Source organism: Barbus barbus (genome assembly GCF_936440315.1).
Source record: "Barbus barbus genome assembly, chromosome: 35".
Lineage (NCBI taxonomy): Eukaryota > Metazoa > Chordata > Actinopteri > Cypriniformes > Cyprinidae > Barbus > Barbus barbus.
In genome coordinates, this window is record NC_136763.1 from 6,906,031 (window position 1) to 6,927,644 (window position 21,614).

A 21,614-nucleotide genomic window follows, 5' to 3' on the forward strand; every position below is an offset into this window, starting at 1 on the left:
TGTGAAGTAGTCTACTTGAGGTAGTGTACTTCATTACTAATATCTGTATAGTTTAAATTAAGTACTGAATATGAATACTTGTGTTTCACTCAGCTTAATCTCCTTTATGCTCCTTAAAATCCATTTAGACGTTCAAACTACAAAGTAAATATTTACTGAAATAATCAACAATAAATTGGGATGACATATTTTACAATTTATTCAAGTATGTGACTATTTTATTCAAGTATGTTTTAGCAAGGACCATAACTTTTACCTGAGTAAAAGTTTGTCAGTCATTCATAATAATAATAAAAAATAGCCTATAATTTCTCTGTATTTTTACACTTATGGAAAGAAATAAAAGCATAGTACTATCAATATAATTATAAATCTATTATTAAATATGCAACTATCCAGATCTAAATTAGTACGGATTAAATAAAAACAAACAAACTGTATGTCTGTAAACACAACGATGAAGGAAGTTTGCAAGTCTAATTTGTTAATAATTTACTATTTTTTAAATATTCATTCCCATTCTTTAATGCATTCAACATTCATTATTATTCTTGTGTGCCTGTAGCATCTGTTTAAAGGCACATTTTCGTGTCTCTGCAGCTTTATAAGCATATGTTTGCAGTCTGAAGATGGCATAAAAGGATTCCTGACAAGATTCACACTTTATTTCGCTTGTTTAGCACGTGTTTGTTGAACATATGGCTATCCTATATCACACTGGGGTGATCAATTGGAAAAAAGGAGTTGACTGGGTTTGTGATCCTCGCTCTCTCTTTAGCAGCCAGTCACCCTCCCTCTCTCCTATCCGGCCACTTTGGTGCTTGTTTAGTCACAGGGTCCTCCCTTATTCCATCGTGACAGCGTTCTTGACGATTTTTATCCAATCCATCGGATATTGGACAGCATGTATTTCGTCTTTCACCCTCAGTGCTGAATGATTTGTGTGAAAACACTGCTCGCGGTCCGCCGCCGCTGCTGTGATGATGGAGAGGCGGTGTGTGTCAGAGCGGGGCGGCTAGAGGCCCAGCAAAGCCCCGCGCTGGATTTACAGCCTTGACCGAGCGACTGAACACCAATAGCGGATTACCTCACAACAACTCTTCGGTACATACCCATATTAGCTATACGCATAAACGTGAGATATGTGCTTATTCATTTATCGTTTGAATAACAACGCTGGCGGTCTTTTAAAATTGTATGTGTCGTTTCAGAGTATAATCTAATGAAGCGTCATTGGCGGGATATAACAGCATATTTTATCTGAAAGTTATCGAGTTAGCTAACTGTATAGCGGATTAGCCTAGCGGCTAAAGGAATCAATATTTTATTGTTTAAAGAAATAATCCGTCTTTAATGACTTTAATTACACGCCAACTGATATTTATTTTTATTTTGGAGTTTTCAAACTCTGACAAATATATAAATGGTTGTGTTCTTTTAATTAGTATGTTTTGTCTGGGATTGCTAGCTGGCTAATTATGTCATGTAGTTATATGAGCTTTCCAAATATGTTTATTTTTTAACAAGAAATATTACGTTTATAATACTTCAGTAAGTTCTTATTATAAATGTCAGTTTGTTTGTTTATTGAAAAAAAACGGTGTACTTCGTAAGCCGGTGTGTAATAGTCATATTATATTAGTGCATGTTTCTGCTCTGTCATGATTCAGGTTTGTTTTTGACTAACTTAGTGGTTTAAACTAATAAACTTGAATATAACATTAAGTTATTATAATAAACTTGACTTATGTATCTATAAATAGTTAATTTTAGCAAGTGGTTCTCTGTCATTGTGGCTTATTCTATTCTCATGCAAGAATGATAAACCTCTTAATCTTATTATCTTCCCATCTCTGTCACTCTAAACACTGCTGTGGAGGTTTGTTGTGGTTGGTAGTGTTGGCATGGGTATCAGAGATGTTTTGGCTAAACTGAGCACGCTGGTCCACTTTCCACTAGATACTAAATGTTTGTCCTTCTTGCTGTTGTCACAGTATATTAAGTGGATTTGAAGAGAAGTTATAAAGCAAGCAGATCAGATGGAGATCTGAACTATGATGGACATTTACTTTTACAAGTGGCCCTAACATCACACTAAGGTAAGCAAAAATACCAAATCTTATGAAAATATTGATTCATTTGTTTTTTCCTCCTTTTTTTTTTTTTACTGTGAAGAGATAAAAAATAACCAATACACTGTGGTTACAACCGTGGCTGTACCAAGATTCACAAAGCTCTGTAATAAACATTTGCATGGTGTTTTACATGAATAAACTGGAAGAACTGCATAGGAGCATAGTCAGAACAAAAGATCTGACGTGTTCATCTCACATGGCCTAGTTTTTAAATCCAATAATTTCAGATCACACATTAACATGCTGTTTGTCAGACGAGTGAATCGCTTTCAGCAGCATTACACCCAGGAGATGCATAAGGGTGTCTTTTTTGTTGGCTCATGTTTGCAAGGAAAAACAAGTCATCCACTTCGGAATGACGTGCCAAATGTTTTTGGCTCTATGTTGTGTGGAAATATTGCTTCTCTCTCACAGAGTGATACATTTCTGTCATTGCTCAGTGATGTTGGGTTGTACTGAACTTCCTGTAAGCATGTTTTTTTTTATTAAGACTGATGTAAGTGATATGACCGCGTTAAATGACTGTTGTTTTCATGGTTTAGTATTAGTGTGTGTGTGTCTTTTTAGGTATCATTCAAAAGTTTAGGGATGGTAAGATATTGAAGGAAGATATTTTTTGAAAGAAGTCTCTTATGCTCACCAAAGCTGCATTTATTTGATGATAAATACAGTGAAAACAGTAATATTGTAAAAATATCATTACAGTTTTAAACAAATTTTTTGTTGTTGAAATTTATTTTGAAATGTAATTTGTGATCATGTGATGTGATACAAAGCTGAATTTTCAGTAAAATTACTCCAGTCTTCAGTTTCACTTGATCCTTCAGAAATCATTCTAATATGCTGATTTACTGCTCAAATTTATTTTTAATGTTGAAAACAGTTGTGGTGCTTAATATGTTTGTGGAAACATCTTACAGACCCCAAACTGGTAGAGTATGTATAACACAGGTTTATGAGTAGCATCACCATTGTTATATGCAAGTTTATTATGCTTGTTTGCGATCTATGTTCCTGTTTGTTACTGACTTTGTCTCTCAAGACCTAATTTGTTTGTTGGACATGCTGACTTGTTTATCTGAGGTGTAGTTTGCAGTGCTGCACATTTTGTCTTGTCTGTTGAGTTTATTAAAAGCAGTGCATATGTCAGACGTGTTGCCAAAACATACTTTATTTGTCCTGTTCCCCTTCAGGAGAAACAGGAGGTTGGAGATTTTTTTTTTTTCCTTTTGAAGATTGTGAGGACTTCACATCATGCCTCCAAGACCCTCCTCGGGAGAACTATGGGGCATCCATTTGATGCCCCCCAGGATTCTGGTGGACTGTCTACTGCCCAATGGCATGATCCTGACACTAGAGTGCCTCCGGGAGGCTACTCTCATCACAATCAAACATGAACTGTTTAAGGAGGCTAGGAAGTACCCCCTCCACCATCTGCTGCAGGAGGAGACCTCCTATATTTTCGTCAGTGTAACGCAAGAGGCAGAACGTGAGGAGTTCTACGATGAGACGAGAAGACTTTGCGACCTTCGGCTATTCCAGCCCTTCCTAAAGGTCATAGAACCTGTGGGGAACAGAGAGGAAAAAATCCTCAACAGAGAAATCGGTAAGACCACACATGGGCTGGTTTTTTAAATGTATAAAAAAACAGTTATTAGTTATTTTAAATTGCAGTGTTTTTTCTAATGTTTACTGACCCTAAACTTTGAATAGTATCGTGTTTGATTCAGAAGTTGTTTTTTTCTCTCTTCTCTTCTGACCCTGTTCTAAGATGGTGTTTTTTTTTTTTTTGTGTGTGTGTTTCAGGTTTTGCCATCGGCATGCCGGTGTGCGAGTTTGATCTAGTGAAGGATCCTGAGGTGCAGGATTTTAGGAGAAATATTCTTAATGTCTGCAAAGACTCAGTAGAGCTGCGAGATGCCAGTGGGCCACACAGTCGAGCACTATACGTTTATCCTCCTAATGTAGAGTCTTCACCAGAGCTTCCAAAGCATATATATGGCAAATTAGACAAAGGTAGGCTTGTACTTTTCTTTTATAGGAATGTTTTGGGTTATTTCAGGTTGTAGCATGTTGTCAGTTCCAGAATATTGAGTGAGGCTTGACCATGTAAATTCACATTTTCTTCAAGAGATAAAAAAAAAATGTCTGTCTTGAGCTATGACGTTCTTAGTTCTTTCGAAGTGAGACAACTTTTCTAGGCACTTCTGCTTATGCATTACCAGTTGCCATTTTTTGCCTAGTTTGTTTTTTAGACCAGTATTGTCGTGTTTGTGTCATGACTTATATGTGAGCATCAAAAATCTAAGATATTTTAATATACTGCCTAATGTAAACTTCTCTTATTTTGAACCTGTATATAAAAAAAATATCGATTTAACAATTTTTTTTGCATCATTCCTCAGATATATCCCTAATTCCCATGCTTTAAAATGTCTTAGTAATTAATTTTTATCTTTATTTTACAGTGAATTAAAATTTATTAATATAAACTAATTCAATATAATTTTAAAAAATATTAAAGGAAATTGAGGAAAATATAGATTAATTAAAATATTTGAAATATAATCAATGATTTTATATAAATTATGATTTACCATGTTAGTCTTATGCTAGCACATTAGTCTTATGCTAGCACACTTTTTTTTTTGTTTTTGTTAATACACACTGACGGACCAGTCGACACTTTTGGGTGTGGTAATCGACAGCATGCCACAAATGCTGCACATTGATTCTGAGGTTGAAAATGACGTGGAATGTTTCTTTATGGGTTGTAGCCAATTGTAATCTTTAACGTGTCGAGTTTTTCCTTAAAGTTTTATATTGCAGCAATTCTGTTTTCTTTCTTATTTGAACGGGCCTGTGTTGTTGTAGTAGTAGTAGTCATGAAGCATGTGATGCTTGTTTTTGCTTTTACCCTCAGTTTCCTCTTAGCCTGGAGGAATGTATGCACAACTCCATTACATTAATTCCCTGACAACTTCATTGGGATGTATTCAACATTCAGCCTTTCTTTTTAACGCACTCAGTTGCCATGTTCGGACGATGAGTTGACTCATCCAAGATGGCGCCGCTTTGTTCGGGCGCCGTCCAGGTCGCTCCGCTAAGATTGTGTTTTTATCTACTTTTTTTACTTAGTTTTACTTTCCCTTTTTACACATCTCACGTCGGCACTGATCACCTATAACAAAGAAACACTTTTGAACACTGGAAACTGATACACCAACCTGTTTCAGGACACTTTATCCAGGAATCCAGCATGGCCTCTGGAGATACTTCGGAACGCAGAGATGAACAATAACCCCCCGAGGCGAAGGATCAAGAAACACCGTGGGAAACGCGCTGGGATTCGAGATAGACTCAGGAAAGGGCTCACAGTCCTCCCCTTCTGAGCATTCTGCTCGCAAATGTCCAATCCTTGGAGAATAAGATGGACGATCTTAGAGCCAAGATTAGTTTCCAATGGGACATAAGCGACTGTAACATCCTTTGTCAGAAACGTGGAGGAGTGTGTTTCATGATTAACAAGAAATGGTGTGATCCCAGGAATATCTCCATTCTGTCGCGTTCCTGCTCGCCTCATCTGGAACATCTTTCCATTATTTGCCGCCCATTTTATCTGCCCCGGGAGTTTTCATCGATCATTGTTACTGCTGTGTACATTCCACCACAGGCGGGCACTGGCTTGGCTTTGTCTAAACTTCACGATATGCTCAGCGGCTACATTAACAAACATCCTGACGCTGCCTTTATCATCGCGGGGGACTTTAACAAAGCTAACCTCAGACGGGTCATGCCGAACTTTCACCAACATGTATCCTGTCCAACTAGAGGACCAAACGCATTGGATCATTGCTACACTCAGTTCAAGAATGCCTACAAAGCCCGCTCACTTCCGGCTTTTGGTAAATCGGACCATGCCGCCATTTTTCTCACACCGGAATACAAACAAAGGCTCGTTCAGGATCCTCCGGTGCAGAGAGTAGTGACGCGCTGGTCCTCCCACTCAGAGGTTATGCTGCAGGCGGCTCTTGATGACGTAGACTGGGACATGTTCCGGGCGAGTTCTTCTGACGTCAGCGAGTTCACGGATGTAGCATTGAGCTTTGTAAACACGCTAACTGAGCAAGCTACAGAAACAATAACGATAAGGACATTCTCCAACCAGAAACCATGGGTGGACAGTACAATCCATGCTGCGGTTAACACATGCACTGCCGCTTACAATGAGGCTCTTCTGACCGGGAATATAAGCGAGTACAAAGCATCGTGCTATGCTCTCCGACGCGCAGTAAGAGCCGCTAAACACAGATACAGAGAGAGAATTGAGTCTCATTTCCAGCTCAATGACTCTCGACGGATGTGGCAGGGACTGAGGTCCATCTGTGCCTTCGGAAACGAATCCTCCGCGGAGGTGAGAGCAGATCCGTTGCTGGCTGACGAGTTAAACCACATCTTCGGCCGCTTCGATTGCAATGGCGGCAGCACGTCTCTGCCGACCAGCGCGTCAGGAAGCAGCAGGCAGAGCAGCAATGATCCTGTAATCACCGTGTCAGAGGATGAGGTTCGGAGGGCGCTAAAGAAAGTGAACGTCAGGAAAGCAGCCGGACCTGATGGGATAACCGGCCGTGTTCTGAGGTCCTGCGCTGATCAGCTCGCTGGTTTGTTCACGTCTATCTTTAATGAGTCCCTTGCTACCTCCGTGGTTTCCACCTCATTTAAAAAATCCGTAATAATCCCTGTGCCTAAGAACAATAAACCCTCTTGCCTGAATGACTATCGCCCAGTTGCCCTCACATCTATAGTCATGAAGGTTTTTGAGAGACTTGTAAAGAGCCACATTTGCTCCTCCATACCCGATACTTTGGACCCTCTTCAGTTTGCCTATCGCCCAAACAGATCTACGGACGATGCCATCTCTCACGTCCTCCACTCTTCCCTCACACACTTGGACAGCAACAATGGGAATTATGTAAGGCTGCTATACATTGACTATAGCTCAGCTTTCAACACTATAGTCCCCATCAAGCTGGCATCTAAACTCACAGACCTCGGCCTAAACTCCTCACTCTGTGACTGGATTCAAGACTTCCTCACCGGCAGACCTCAAGTGGTGAAAGTTGGCCAGTTCACCTCAAACTCCATCACCCTCAACGTAGGAGCCCCACAGGGTTGTGTCCTGAGTCCCCTGCTCTACTCTCTCTACACTCATGACTGCGTGTCGTCTCACAGCTCCACATCTATTATCAAATTCGCTGATGATACTTTGGTTCTGGGCCTCATCTCCAACAACGATGAGACCGCATACTTGGATGAGGTAGAGAGACTCACTCTGAATGTGAGCAAAACTAAAGAGCTGATCATGGACTTTAGGAAGAGACAGCAGCAGCTCTACACTCCTCTTATGATCAGTGGGACCCCTGTGGAGAGGGTGAGTAGCTTCAAGTACCTCGGTGTAAACATCTCTGAGAACCTGACTTGGACTACACGCATCCAAACACAGGTTAAAAAAATCCAGGCAAAGACTGTACCATCTGCGACAGCTGAGGAAATTCAGGGTCTCACCAGCAATCCTGAAAACTTTCTATTCAGGGACCATAAAAAGTGTGTTGACTCAGTGCATCTCAGTGTGGTATGAAAACAGCTCAAATCAGGACTGCAAAGCACTACAGAGAGTGAGAGACTTAGGAGGAGCTTCTTCCCCCAGGCCATCAGGCTCCTAAACTCTCTGTGTCATAACATCACTTGACTCCATGTTAACCTCACTATATCAATAAACTATTCATAATTTTTCTCTACCTCATATTGCTGCTATTTAAATACCCTGTACAACTTTTTTGCACATTCCTGTTATATTACCATTTATGTCAACAACATACTGACCTGCACATTTATATTTATATATTTTTTATCTTTTATTCTTTTTTTTTTTTTTTTACTTTTCTTTTTCTTAATATTTGTCTATACAATTGCACTGTCTTTGGAGCGGACCTGACTTGCATTTCACTGCTGGTTATACTCTGTATAATTGTGTATGTGACGAATAAAAATCTTGACTCTTGAATCTTGAATCATGTGGGATTAATTGTTTGTTCTCACGTGCTTGATGCCTGAAGGAAATTAAATGCTGCTCCTGTTAACGCTCCGATCTTCTTATTTGTGTGCTAGGTCAAATCATTGTGGTTATCTGGGTGATTGTGTCACCCAACAACGACAAGCAAAAGTACACACTTAAGATCAATCACGACTGCGTACCTGAGCAGGTAATCGCCGAAGCCATCAGGAAGAAGACAAGGAGCATGCTGCTGTCGGCCGAGCAGTTAAAGATGTGTGTGCAAGAATATCAGGGCAAATACATCCTGAAAGTCTGCGGCTGTGACGAGTATCTGCTGGAAAAGTACCCCATCAGTCAGTACAAGGTATTTAGGTGATTTTGGCCTCACTAAATTACCTCAAACGCTCACAATTGCATACATGTTCTTAAATAACCATCTGCTATTTTGTGTATGAATGCAGTTTGTGTTACTTTTTTTTTTTTTTTTTTGTTCTCATGCTGCTTTTATCCCGTACATATTTATGGTTTGGGCACTGATTAATTAGCCATCTGAAATGTCTAGTCATCTCAGATTTTTCAGGGTTTTGGCACGGGTCATGTGTTTGTTTCAGGCTTTCATTATCTCAAAACCAGCCAGTAAACTGATTGCAAATGAGGAGTCTCAATATCCGGCTGCATTTGAAGTTTTGCATCGTCCCAACAAAAAGTACTGCCAGAATTAGTGTTTAGAACACTAAAAATAGCTCTGGACATTTTGGATGACTTTACAGTCCATGAGATGTGCTGATTATGTGGCTTTATGAACAAAATCTCTCTGTTTTTCTTTCTCTCGTTCCATCAGTATGTACGGAGTTGCATTATGTTGGGTCGGTTGCCAAACCTCATGCTTATGTCCAAGGACAGTCTTTACTCTCAGCTGCCTATGGACAACTTCACCATGCCCTCCTACGCCCGTCGGATCTCCACCGCCACGCCTTACATGAACGGAGAGGCCTCCACCAAATCCCTCTGGACCATTAACAGTACTCTAAGGATAAGGGTCCTCTGTGCCACATACGTTAATGTGAATATTCGGGACATTGACAAGGTGCTTAGCTGATGTCTTATTGTATTCTGAAAGTCTTTTATACAAAGCGCATGGGAAGTGTTTGGTGAGATAGCAGAAGTTTCACATTGTGAAAGAACAGGAAGCTGCTGGTGTGTTTTTTATTTTTTTATTTTTTTTTTTATAATTGCGTGACCTTTCTGCACTAGCGTTTTCTTGAGGCTGTTTGCTCATAGGCTTTTACCTTTTGTTTCAGATTTATGTGCGGACGGGGATCTACCATGGTGGAGAACAGTTGTGTGATAATGTCAACACACAGCGTGTGCCGTGTTCAAACCCAAGGTACCATGTGATCACTTGTCATATCTGATACTACAGTTGATTTATTACTGAGAGAAAGTGTCTGTTTCCACCATGGAATTTTTTTATACTTATCATACAATTCTTTCTCGCAATTATGAATATATATTGCAAATGCTTTTTTTTTTTTTTTTTACAATTCTGATTTCATATATTTTTTAACAGGAGCCTAAATACATGGATGAAAGGGTCTGTCTGTATTACAAAATTGCAAATTTTGTTCAAAAATGTTTTTTGTTACACTCTATTTCTTATTTATACTAATGCACAGAATCACATATTAAGTTCATGAAGTGCACTTATGAGATATAAACTCGCAATTCTGTGGAAAAAATCTAAAGTGCAAGATGTTATCTCATAATTGCGAGATAAACTATAAAATAAGAAAATTGCAATTATCTTTTTTTTTTCTATAGCGGAAACGGACTTCCATATTTCTTTGTAATGTAGTAAAAACCAAAGTGAACCGAAGTATGCAGATGTGCTATGTTGGCTTTAAATGTCAAACAAGTGCATGAGTCTGCAGTCTTTCTGAGACAAAGTGTCATGTTTCTTGGTAATCAATGTGACACACAAACACCCCACCTCGTCTCATTTCAAAATATCCCCCTCATTTATGCTAAATTCTCTGCAGAGTGTGGGAGTGGCATTGTACCACTCATTGAAACCAATAGGTCCATGCTGTCATTGTGTAAATAGATTTACTTCAGTCTAGTAGGCACTGGCCATATGATAATTAGTCATATTAATTTCTCCCATATTCCAGTAATTGTCCTCAGTGTGCCAGTGGTGGCTGGAGGTTGACACACCCCTGATGTCATGTACTATGTTATGACTTCTAAAAGTGTTAGACATTTGAAATGCAAAATGACACATTTTAAAAACTGATAGAATGCTGACATTATCTCTCTCTGTTTCCAGGTGGAACGAGTGGCTGACCTATGACATGTACATTCCCGACATCCCCCGGGCGGCTCGCCTCTGTCTCTCCATCTGCTCTGTGAAAGGAAGGAAGGGGGCAAAAGAGGTAATGACTTGCTTTTCTGTAGTGATGTTATTGTAGAGTAAAACTATTTAAAAAATATTTTTTTTTGATAGAAATAAAGCTTTAAATATAAATATTCAATGAAAACATTTAAACGAAAAACTACCAAATATTGACTTTGCAACTAACTGAAATAAAATAAGTTTAAAGGGATAGTTCACTCAAAAATGAAAATTCTGTCATTAATTACCCACCCTCATGTCACCATCATCTTCGGAACACAAATTAAGATAATTTTAATGAAATCTGAGAGCTTTTTGATCCTCCATAGACAGCAAGGCAACCGACACGTTCAAGATGGGCTCTGAACCAGATCAAGGAACGAAAACCGGAAACGAACAAAATTTTGAATGGAACAGAACCGGAAACAGAAACAAAATCAAATTTTATAGTTCCGAACAGAACCGAAAATTTGAAATGGCTATTAACCGGTTAATAACGTTATTTTATTGTTCCATTTAATATTTGAAATTTCCTGTTCACCCATCAGGAATTCAAGTAGTACAGACTATGCAAATGTGATGCTGACGGATGAAATGCCCGCCTGCGCTCAGCTGTGTACTCTAGTCGCAATGGAAATGAATCTGGCTACCATCTGTTTTAATGGGAGGTAGCAAAATCTGACAGGGTAGCACAAATCATCAGAACACCGGCGTTAGAGTTTATCCGACGACAGAGTACGATGGATTCAACAGATCTTACGCACCTGCTGCGCTTCTGTGAACGGAGAAAACACAATAAAACTATAGGCTTACATAAAAAGGAATTTTGAATGATGTCTTGCGTCTGTATAACCAACCAGTGTTGGTATGGCCATATCGTGCTGGCGCCTCATGCGCACAAAGACATATTTTTGCAACATTGCAGCCAGTTCATTATAATAAAAAAATACAGTTAAAGGAACGAAGTTACAGTGCTCCGTTGTCCAATCTGTTGCGTTCAGCGTGGCCACTGCCTCACTGTGCTGTTATTGCCGATGTGAAGGATGATGTTTTACGTCAATGAAAGTAAAAGCCAATAAATAATATTTTAGTATACGTCGACAATATGGAAACGTTTAGATTCGTGCCGAGTGAGAGAGGTAGGCATCAGTTTCACCTTTAATTTTTTTTTGGAATGACGTTTTTATAACCTATAGGCTATATCCTTAAGTTTAGAGGATTTGTTGTGGAGTGAAACTAATAACTGTTTATAATGTTTGTAAACATTTTTGATTTAGTGGCATTTTAGCCTACATCATTTCTGAATAATAGCCTAATAAAATGCGATGCGGCTTAGTCTTTTTTTTTTTTTTTTCTCAAAACGAAATTTTATACAAGTAGCGCTTTTTTTTTTTTTTTTTTTTTACAATTTTAAAAAACATATTATTAACTTATTTTTTCTACTCAAACCGGTTTCGGAATGGTTGTAATACAGAGGAACACAGGAACGGAAACGTTAAAATATCAATTCTGCTCAGAGTGAACCGATTGACTTTTTTTTTTCGTTTTCAAGCCCTGTCCATGTGACATTCAACCTTAATGTTATGAACCTAAGAGAATACTTTTTGTGCACAAAGAAAACAAAAATAACAACTTTATTCAATAATTTCTTCTCTGCCGTGTCAGTCTTTGACGCGTGTTCATGAGAGTATCATGATATGTGACGTGTGGTGCTGCTGACGTAGAACCCAGATTCAGTCGAAGAATGACATGGAAGAAAAGTATATATATAAAAAATATAAGTTAAAGCTAAATAGAAATGACAAAAAGCCTATAATAAAATAATGAATAAAAAAAATTTATGTGTTTTTTATATATATATATATATATATATATATATATATATATAGAAGTCTAAAAATAAAAGCTAAGTCAGAATATTAAGATTATAAATAATTTACATGTATTTAAGACTACTCATACCTCACCCTTGTGAGAACGCAGTTCAGAATGGTTATTTACAGTGTTTTAATGGTGCTTGCTTCAGAAATGAACATTTAAATGATCTTCTACAGGAGCACTGTCCACTGGCCTGGGGAAATGTCAACCTGTTTGACTACACACACACTCTGGTCTCAGGAAAGATGGCACTGAACCTGTGGCCAGTACCACACGGCCTAGAAGACCTCCTCAACCCCATTGGGGTTACGGGCTCCAACCCTAATAAGGTTTCCTCTCTTGTATAAACTCTTTGAAGACTAAGCCACTTTAATAAGATCTAATACGATTCCTCTGTGTTTGTCTAATCTGAGGTGACATGGTTAATCAAGAGCGTATGGTCTAAATCTGTTTATTCAGTGTTGTGTTTATAATTTTAATTGGTTAATTGTTTATTTATGAGAAAAATCTTAGTCTAATGGCCAGACATACAGAATTAATGCAGAATTCACAAGTGTAATGGCATAGATGCTAAAACTGTATTAGTTCTTAGTAAAATGTTATTTAGTTACTAGCGTTAGGCTGTATTTTTCATTTATGCATTTATTTATTTTTGGTCTAGGAAACCCCATGTCTAGAGCTGGAGTTTGACCACTTCAGCTCACCCGTTAAGTACCCTGACATGGCCACGATTGAGGATCACGCTAACTGGATAATATCCAGGGAGATGGGATACAATTACTGCCAGTCTGGACAGGTGAGCTTACAGACACGCATCCTAATTAATTAATTATAGTGACACACTTCCTGCTGCTATTAATACTCTTTACAAGCCTGTGGAGCATGAGCAACATCTCATTCTCTACGGTCACCTCATGAGTCATTATTTGAATTATTAATGTTCATTTATTTGATTTTGTAATATAGCTCAGCAGTGACCATCCACTTATTTTTTTGTTGTTGTTGTTGTTGTTGTTGAAGTATTGGTCCTGGATGTTTATGTACTTTCTCAAAAATGTATTGTTGATTCATCTCCCATTCATCATTTTGAACTACTGCTTTCAAAACAAATCTGCTTACTGTTAAAAATCACTGATGCATCACTTCTACAGAACCATACAGTGTTGTTTAATGATAACAGAGGTCATATTAGGTCTGTCTTGCATTTATTTGATCAAACAATATCATAGTCAAAATAATATTAGTGTGAAATATTAGTACAATGTAAAATAACTGTCAGCTGAGTTTTAAGTCCTCAGTGTCACATGATCCTTAAGAAATCATTCAGATATGCTGATTTGCTACTCAAGAAACACTTATTATTATTATTATTATTATTATTATTATTATTATCAATGCTATTTCCCTACTTAATATTTTTGTGGAATAATGTTTTTAATTGTAATATGTATATAATATATATAAAATTATATATATAATAATATATATAAAATGAAAAAAAAAAGTCAAACATTTGTAAATATTGTGAGATTTTAAATATTAATTAGTAATTGTTAAACATTAATAAAATATGAATTTAGGTTCCTTTCCAAGGGGAGTTTTCTTTGTGATATTTGTTCTCTGTTTAGTAATTGAGTTTCTCATCTGACTAACAGAGCAGCAGACTGGCCCGAGACCATGCCATGACGGAGGCAGATATAGAGCAACTTCGTCAGCTGAGCAACAGGGACGCGCTTTCTGAGATCACTGAGCAGGAAAAAGACTTCTTATGGAGACACAGGTAGTCCAACGCCACCATAAGCTCTCCTCATTTTGGTGTCCATTGGCACAAAAGTGAACTTATTTATATTTTTTATTGATATTTTGAAGCTATTTAAAACAGTGATTTGTGTTTTCTACTCTAGGCAGTATTGTGTAAATATTCCAGAAATCCTGCCAAAGATTCTCTTGGCAGTGAAATGGAATTCCAGGGATGAAGTTGCACAGATGTATTGTCTTCTTAAAGACTGGCCCGCAATAAAGCCTGAACAAGCCATGGAGTTGCTTGACTGTAACTATCCTGATCCAATGATCCGAGACTTTGCAGTTCGGTGCCTTGAGAAGTATCTGACTGATGACAAACTCTCACAGTACCTCATTCAACTGGTTCAGGTAAGACTGATATATTTAGTTATTGATGATAAATGTCCTTATTGTGTTTACTTGTTGATTTTTCAATGTTTCACTTTTAATTTGATTAAGGTTTTGAAGTATGAGCAGTATCTTGATAACCCACTGGTGCGATTTCTGCTGAAAAAAGCTCTTACCAACCAGAGGATTGGGCACTTCTTCTTTTGGCATTTGAAGTAAGCAGTTTCCTCTTTTTGTACTCTTTTCTGTCAGGCTTTTACGCACAGTGACGTAAATATCCTGATGTTTTTGAAGCTCCAAATGAAGTTAAATTGTAACCTATCTTGTTGGGTTGCAGGTCAGAAATGCACAATAAAACCGTGAGTCAGCGGTTTGGTCTGCTGCTGGAGTCGTACTGTCGGGCATGTGGCATGTACCTGAAGCACCTGAGCAGACAGGTGGAAGCCATGGAGAAGCTCATCAACCTCACAGACATTCTCAAACAGGAAAAGAAGGATGAAACTCAGAAGGTAAACTCAGCCTTTGACCTTCTCGCCTCACCTATAAGTAGGTAGGTGGATGGGCACGTGAGGTTATATTAGGAGAGTATTTACGTACACTGCAAATGAAACCCTAGCTGTTAGATTACATTTACAGAGGATACAACATCCACTCTGTGAGGCGATCCTTAAAAAGCACTCAGGCATTACCTTAAACATCCCACTCAATGTTGTTAACGTAACGACTTTAATGAACTTGAGCTTGAATCAATTAAGTTGTTTTGCGTTTGCTGAGGATAAACTTGGATCAGGTTTGAGGAGGCCAATGGCTTTTCTGTGCATCAGTGTGAGAAGCTCCTCATTATGGGGGCTCAGATGTGATACTCATTATTTGATAATTGCAAAATCATTTGAGGAATCAGTAAATCACTTTGGAAATTTATAAACAAATCGAAAACAATCAATCGATTGAAATTAATTAATGAAAAACCAAATAAGCAGCTGTAAGCATGAGGATAAATGGATTAAATAATCTGCAATTCAAAGCAAATTTACAGAGATAAGTAACTGATAATTAAACAACATCACTGAAAATACAACTTAAAATTTTGTAGTAACATGAAATTAACATGGAAAAAAATGATCAAAATAAAGTTAGTTTTAATATATGATAAAATTATGGATAAATGCTTTTTTATTTTTCATTAAATTTTATTGCTCCTGACTCTTGGTGTATTAGGAAATCAATACTAGGGCAGTAGATGAAGGAATAATACTAAAATATTTAATTAAATGTAAATCTGAGATCATTAATTTCCCTGATGTTGACCTTAGAAAAATATTTTTAAGTATTGACTGACTTTTATTTGAGACTTTATTTGTTTCGGTTTTTCAGGTGCAAATGAAGTTCCTGGTGGAGCAGATGAGGCGACCGGACTACATGGATGCACTCCAAAATTTCACCTCTCCACTCAACCCTGCCCACCAGCTGGGTAACCTACGGTGAGTACCAACTTGCGCAGCATTTACAGCTCAGGGAATGTATTTTCACTTAGCAGGGATAGCACGTGTCGGTGTTATTACAACATTGATTAACCAGGACAGTAAAGACATTTGTAATGTTACAAAATCTTCCTTTTCAAATAAGTGCTGTTCTTTTGAACTTCCTGTTCATTAAAGAAAAAAAATCATAGTTTCCAACAAAAATATTAAGCAGAACCACTGTCTTCAACATGGACCGTAAGACAAAAAAGCTCCGTCTTTCGGATGAGACGTTAAACCGAGGTCCTGACTCTCTGTGGTCACTAAAAATCCCATGGCACTTCTCATAAAGAGTAGGGGTGTAACCCCGGTGTCCTGGCCAAATTCCCTACAATGGCCCTTATCAATCATGGCCTCCTAGTAATCCCCATCCACTTGATTGGCTCTATCACTCTCTCCTCTCCACCTGTAGCTGGTGTGTGGTGAGTGTACTGGCGCCGTTGTACTGTGGCTGCCGTCGCATCATCCAAGTGAATGCTGCACACTGGTGGTGGTTGAGGATAGACCCCCACATGATTGTAAAGCGCTTTGAGTGTACGGTAATACACAATAAAAGCGCTATATAAATGCATCATTCGTTCATTATATAAATGCATCATTCATTCATGTTTCATGAGCAGCAAATTCGCATATTAGACACTGAAGACTGGAGTAATGATGCTGAAAATTCAGCTTTGCATCACAGGACTAAATGACATTATTGAAATTGTAATAGTATTTCACAATATTTATTTATTTATTTTTTTACTTTTTAATCAGATAATGCACCCTTGGTGAGCACAAGAGACTTCTCTCAAAAAACATCATACTTACCCCACTCTTTCAAATGGTAGTCTGTTTAATTTTGAACATTGTTTTTCTGTTTGCATGGTAGACTTGAAGACTGCAGAATCATGTCCTCTGCCAAGAGACCGCTCTGGTTGAACTGGGAAAATCATGACATCATGTCCGAACTTCTCTTCCAAAACAATGAGATCATCTTCAAAAATGGGGATGGTAAGATTTTTTCTTTTTCACTTTTAGTATGAATTGTCTCTATTTTGTATGGTAAAAAACAAAACCTTTTCCTTTCCTTAGACCTGCGGCAAGACATGTTGACACTTCAGATCATCAGAATAATGGAGAACATTTGGCAAAATCAGGGGCTGGACCTGAGGTATGTGGGCGCAGTGGTAAATGCATATATGCATTGTCCAGCCAAATAAATAGTAGTTTACCAGATATTAATGTTAAGTTGTTCTTAGTTTCCTGCAGCCAAGAAGTAGAATTTTGTATTAACTTTCACATTTTTTGTATCCCAGAATGCTCCCCTATGGCTGCTTGTCTATTGGAGACTGCGTGGGTCTCATCGAGGTAGTGAGAAGTTCCCACACCATCATGCAGATTCAGTGTAAAGGAGGTCTAAAAGGGGCACTGCAGTTTAACAGTTCAACACTGCATCAGTGGCTAAAGGACAAGAACAAGGGCGAGATGTGAGTGGCGTTTATTATAATAATAATAATAATAATAAAAAAAAATTACTTTCACCATTTAAATTCAAAATAAATGTACAATGCGCAATTCAAATATACAATAAAATCATCTGTGTTAATAGGTATGACATGGCCATCGACTTGTTTACACGATCCTGTGCTGGCTATTGTGTGGCCACTTTCATTCTGGGCATCGGTGACAGACACAACAGTAACATCATGGTGAAGGATGATGGGCAGGTATGGACCTGATTTTTAGATGCCTTAATGCCATTGAAACATTCAGTCATTATCAATATTCTCATATTGACCTTTTGCTTATGTCCCTGCAGCTATTTCATATAGATTTTGGTCACTTTTTGGACCACAAGAAGAAGAAGTTTGGCTACAAGCGAGAGCGAGTGCCGTTCGTCTTAACTCAAGACTTCTTAATTGTGATCAGCAAAGGAGGAACCCAAGAGTGCACTAAAACCAGAGAGTTTGAGAGGTGCGTATGTGTGGTATGTTGCAAGCATTGCCAATTATTTTCCAGTGTGAGCTTAATAGAAACAAATCCTTTGTGTTTCAACATTAACATAGTAATTGACAGGCAGCTAACTATCCGAGACAATTAGAGATTGAGTTGAACAATAGAGGTTTTCAAAACGGGCCTCTCGGGCCACCATCCCAGCAGCCTTTCCTCCTCCAACAATACTCTGACAGCCGGCCGGCTGCCAAGTTTCCTGCCTCATCTCCAGACTTCCGCTTTCTAACAAATCTCCGCTTCAGTCGGGACTCAAAGGAGGCTTCAAAAAAGCAGGATTTGTTCTCTATCACTGTGTGTCAGAGGAGTAGACGTTCATGTTTCCACTTGCAAAAAACTAAACCAATGATGAAGTGGTCTCTGGTGGAAGGACAGGATTTGAGGACAGCTTCAAAAAAGGGTTTGAGCTCATCCAAATGCTGTTTTTTAAAGCATATAGGCAAGTTAGGTTTTAATGTTTTCAGAATTTTGCATTCTTAAATTTAGTAGCTATAGAGCACAGCAGGAGTGACAATTTTGTAGGCCAACACAGCATTTTGAGTGTTTTTTTTTTTTTTTTTTTTTTTTTAATTAACTTCTTGATTATTGCAGGAAAATAGCGCTGCGACCAACAAAAGTTTATGATTCTTAAATGTTTGGTTAATCAAGATAATCTTTACAAATGAACACTTTTCAGAATTTTGATGCCTTATTACAATCACCAAGAATGAAAAGCTAAGCTTTCAGTTTTTATTTCAAATCTTCAAGTTGCAAAGCTTGAGTTAGACTCGTTTACAAGAGCATTTCCATTTTAGCCACTTTTTAGCAACTGGCTTTTCCAAGAAATCTTTTAAGAAATCACAAATTCAGTATTGCTGATGTATTTTAATTTGTAGAATAAAATGTGTAAATATTTTGAGCTATTGAGTATTGAGCTTGTGTTAACCACAGACCTTATTTCATACATTTAACCAAAAACCTATTAAAACCCCCCTCATTACTCCTTTCAGAGTTTGTTGCTTTCTATAGATGCAGCAGGGAAGCTGAATGTCTCGCTGTCTCCCCCTACAGGTTCCAGGAGATGTGCTACAAGGCTTACTTGGCTATCAGACAGCATGCCAACCTTTTTATAAATCTCTTCTCCATGATGCTGGGCTCAGGCATGCCAGAGCTGCAGTCCTTTGATGACATCGCTTACATCCGAAAGACCCTGGCACTGGACAAAACTGAGCAAGAGGCCCTAGACTATTTCATGAAGCAAATGAATGACGCTCACCATGGTGGATGGACCACAAAGATGGACTGGATCTTTCACACCATCCGACACCATGCCCAAAACTGAGCCGACACAGATCCCAGCCCACTGGTGGAATTTAGGGCCGGATAACAGGCAGAAACAAGACCCTTTTTGTAGGACGCACTGCCTGATTTATGCCATGGAGAACCATAGCACTCAAACCTCATGTACAAATGACCTTCAGAGCACTAAAACAACCTGGAAGGACATCTTTTTGTGTCCTCTTGTTTATTTTTATTTTCCCCATGTGAGGCATCTCTTGCCCATCATCGTCCGGAGTGGTTGTACGTTATAGCTGTAGTTTTGTCCCAGTTTTTTTCTCTCCACATTGTGCTGCTCTTTTCCTGGAGAGTCAAATCATCTTCTTCTTCTTATTAATATATATATATTATTTTTTTTGCGGAAAACAAACCATTGACGACAAAAAAAAGTTCTGCACTCTTCAGGAGCTTTTGTGGAGATGTTCATGTCTTCCTGTTTAAAACTACAAATGCCTTCTAATATGCACAGAACCTCTGAGAACACTAGAAAAACAGGGTATGAAACTTTCTGGTCTGCTACCTGGCCTTTCCTCTCAAAACCAACACTAACCCCGCGAAAGGCAGCCCGAGGCGTAGCAGTATGAATCTGATGGTGCTGATTTTCGATTTGCGCTCCTGTCCTTTGAGTTCAGTTGGTTTATAATAGACAGATGATAAGGTTTCATTCTCTTTTCTTCCTTATATGCACAGCGAGCTAAAATGATAGCCTGAGTACCTTATTATGCACTGGACGTGAATATTTTTATTTCCTTTTTATTACAAACTCACATTTTGGCCTCACAGTAGCACTACATGAGTCTCATACTCCTTATACAGACTTTTCAGAGACATCGGTAATGACATGGTTTATGTTCTCAATATGCACATAACGCACTACACAATAACAGCGCAGATTTCATGATAAAAATAAATATTCATTTTTAGGACTACGATATGGGTTTTTTTCATGGCCAGTACTGATGGTGATAAGTAAGCAAATGAGTGCTGTTTTCCCTTATTTTACACACTATTTACCCAGAATATTGAGTTTAAAGCATACAAGCAATGTTTATTTTCGACAAGGCTGTCCGTCAGTACCAATGGGTTAAAAATGAATGGCCTGGCTGATATATATAAGTTTATCACTAATCGGGACATATTTTCATTTTTATTCCTTACAGATCAATGTTGTTTTTCCAGTTCCAGTGAAAACATCACGGGAATCCAGGTTATCGGCTCTCTGTGTTTTCTTGGTTGTCCGGTGCGATTGAGCAGCGCAAAGTATTGTTTGTCCTAACAGATGCTCTGGCAGCGTGCAGATATGAAGCCTTAATACACTCGCATAGTATGAATTGGTATTCTTCTGCATGTGCCCTTGCATGCCACAGGAAAGCAAACACTGTCTGTGCTTTGATGCTGCGCATTTACGAAGGAACAAAATAGCTTTTTCTCCCCTTCAGTTGAGCTGTGTCTCCGGGTACTTTATTTTACTACGCTAAATCTGGCAAGACCTTTCCTGTTTGCCTGACTTACGGATATAACTCGTAGTTAGTGTGAGAAGCATTAAAGGGATAGTCCACCCAAAAATAACAGTTCTTTCGTTATGTATTGTAAACGTTGATATCTAAACCGTTTCGGTTCTTATTGATTTTCATCGAACGGGCAAAAAATACAATGGAAGTCAATGGAAACTGCAACTGATTGATTATCAACATTGTGCAAAATATCATCTTTTGTTTGAAGAAAGTCAGTCATACAGGTTTTGAACGACATAAGGGTCGTTTTGGGGTGGACTGTTTCTTTAAGAAAGATGATGCTATGTAGATTCTATAGACGAAATGGATGTTTTAGACGGTGAAATGGCTTTCCGATGCTCCAGGTGGATGACACTGGTAAAATATCATTTACCGATGACACTACAGTACAGTGCATTATAATAACTACAGATACATTTATATACATACATGCGCATATATATATATATATATATATATATATGCATTCTGTTCCCCCTCATTCTTTTTTTTTTTTTTTTTTTTTTTTCATTAGAGCAGACAATGTACAGTGAATGTTTCATAGTGCAGGATGACTCGAATGTGGCGTTACAGGGCTGAACAAACTAGAGAAAAAGAAGATAAAGGTAGTTATCTTTTAATTTGACATTTTCAAATTAACTAACTAATGAGCGCCCTTTCGAGTTAGGTTAAGTGCCT

At 38.2% G+C, this 21,614-nt stretch overlaps 1 protein-coding gene across 1 annotated transcript; it reads left to right on the plus strand.

The window, feature by feature from the left end:
* The first annotated feature begins 882 nt into the window (after positions 1–882).
* Positions 883–20,828, plus strand: pik3ca (phosphatidylinositol-4,5-bisphosphate 3-kinase, catalytic subunit alpha). Its single transcript, XM_079393608.1, has 21 exons — positions 883–1,104; positions 1,995–2,099; positions 3,329–3,741; positions 3,942–4,151; positions 8,304–8,554; positions 9,032–9,277; positions 9,492–9,577; positions 10,517–10,622; positions 12,637–12,789; positions 13,122–13,256; positions 14,116–14,240; positions 14,365–14,611; positions 14,702–14,805; positions 14,928–15,099; positions 15,965–16,071; positions 16,985–17,106; positions 17,188–17,266; positions 17,412–17,582; positions 17,705–17,822; positions 17,915–18,069; positions 19,156–20,828. Exons 3-21 carry the CDS (start codon positions 3,390–3,392, stop codon positions 19,424–19,426), a joined length of 3,210 nt encoding a protein of 1,069 aa, XP_079249734.1. The 5' UTR covers positions 883–1,104; positions 1,995–2,099; positions 3,329–3,389; the 3' UTR covers positions 19,427–20,828.
* The last annotated feature ends 786 nt before the right edge of the window (positions 20,829–21,614 follow it).

What these genes read in the sequence shown, in the direction of transcription:
- pik3ca (XM_079393608.1), top strand. Translation starts at nt 3,390, where the DNA reads ATGCCTCCAAGACCCTCCTCGGGAGAACTATGGGGCATCCATTTGATG. An exon ending in ATATTCGGGACATTGACAAG is followed by an intron (nt 9,278 to 9,491) that starts GTGCTTAGCTGA and finishes CTTTTGTTTCAG; the next exon opens with ATTTATGTGCGGACGGGGAT. An exon ending in GACTTCTTATGGAGACACAG is followed by an intron (nt 14,241 to 14,364) that starts GTAGTCCAACGC and finishes TTTCTACTCTAG; the next exon opens with GCAGTATTGTGTAAATATTC.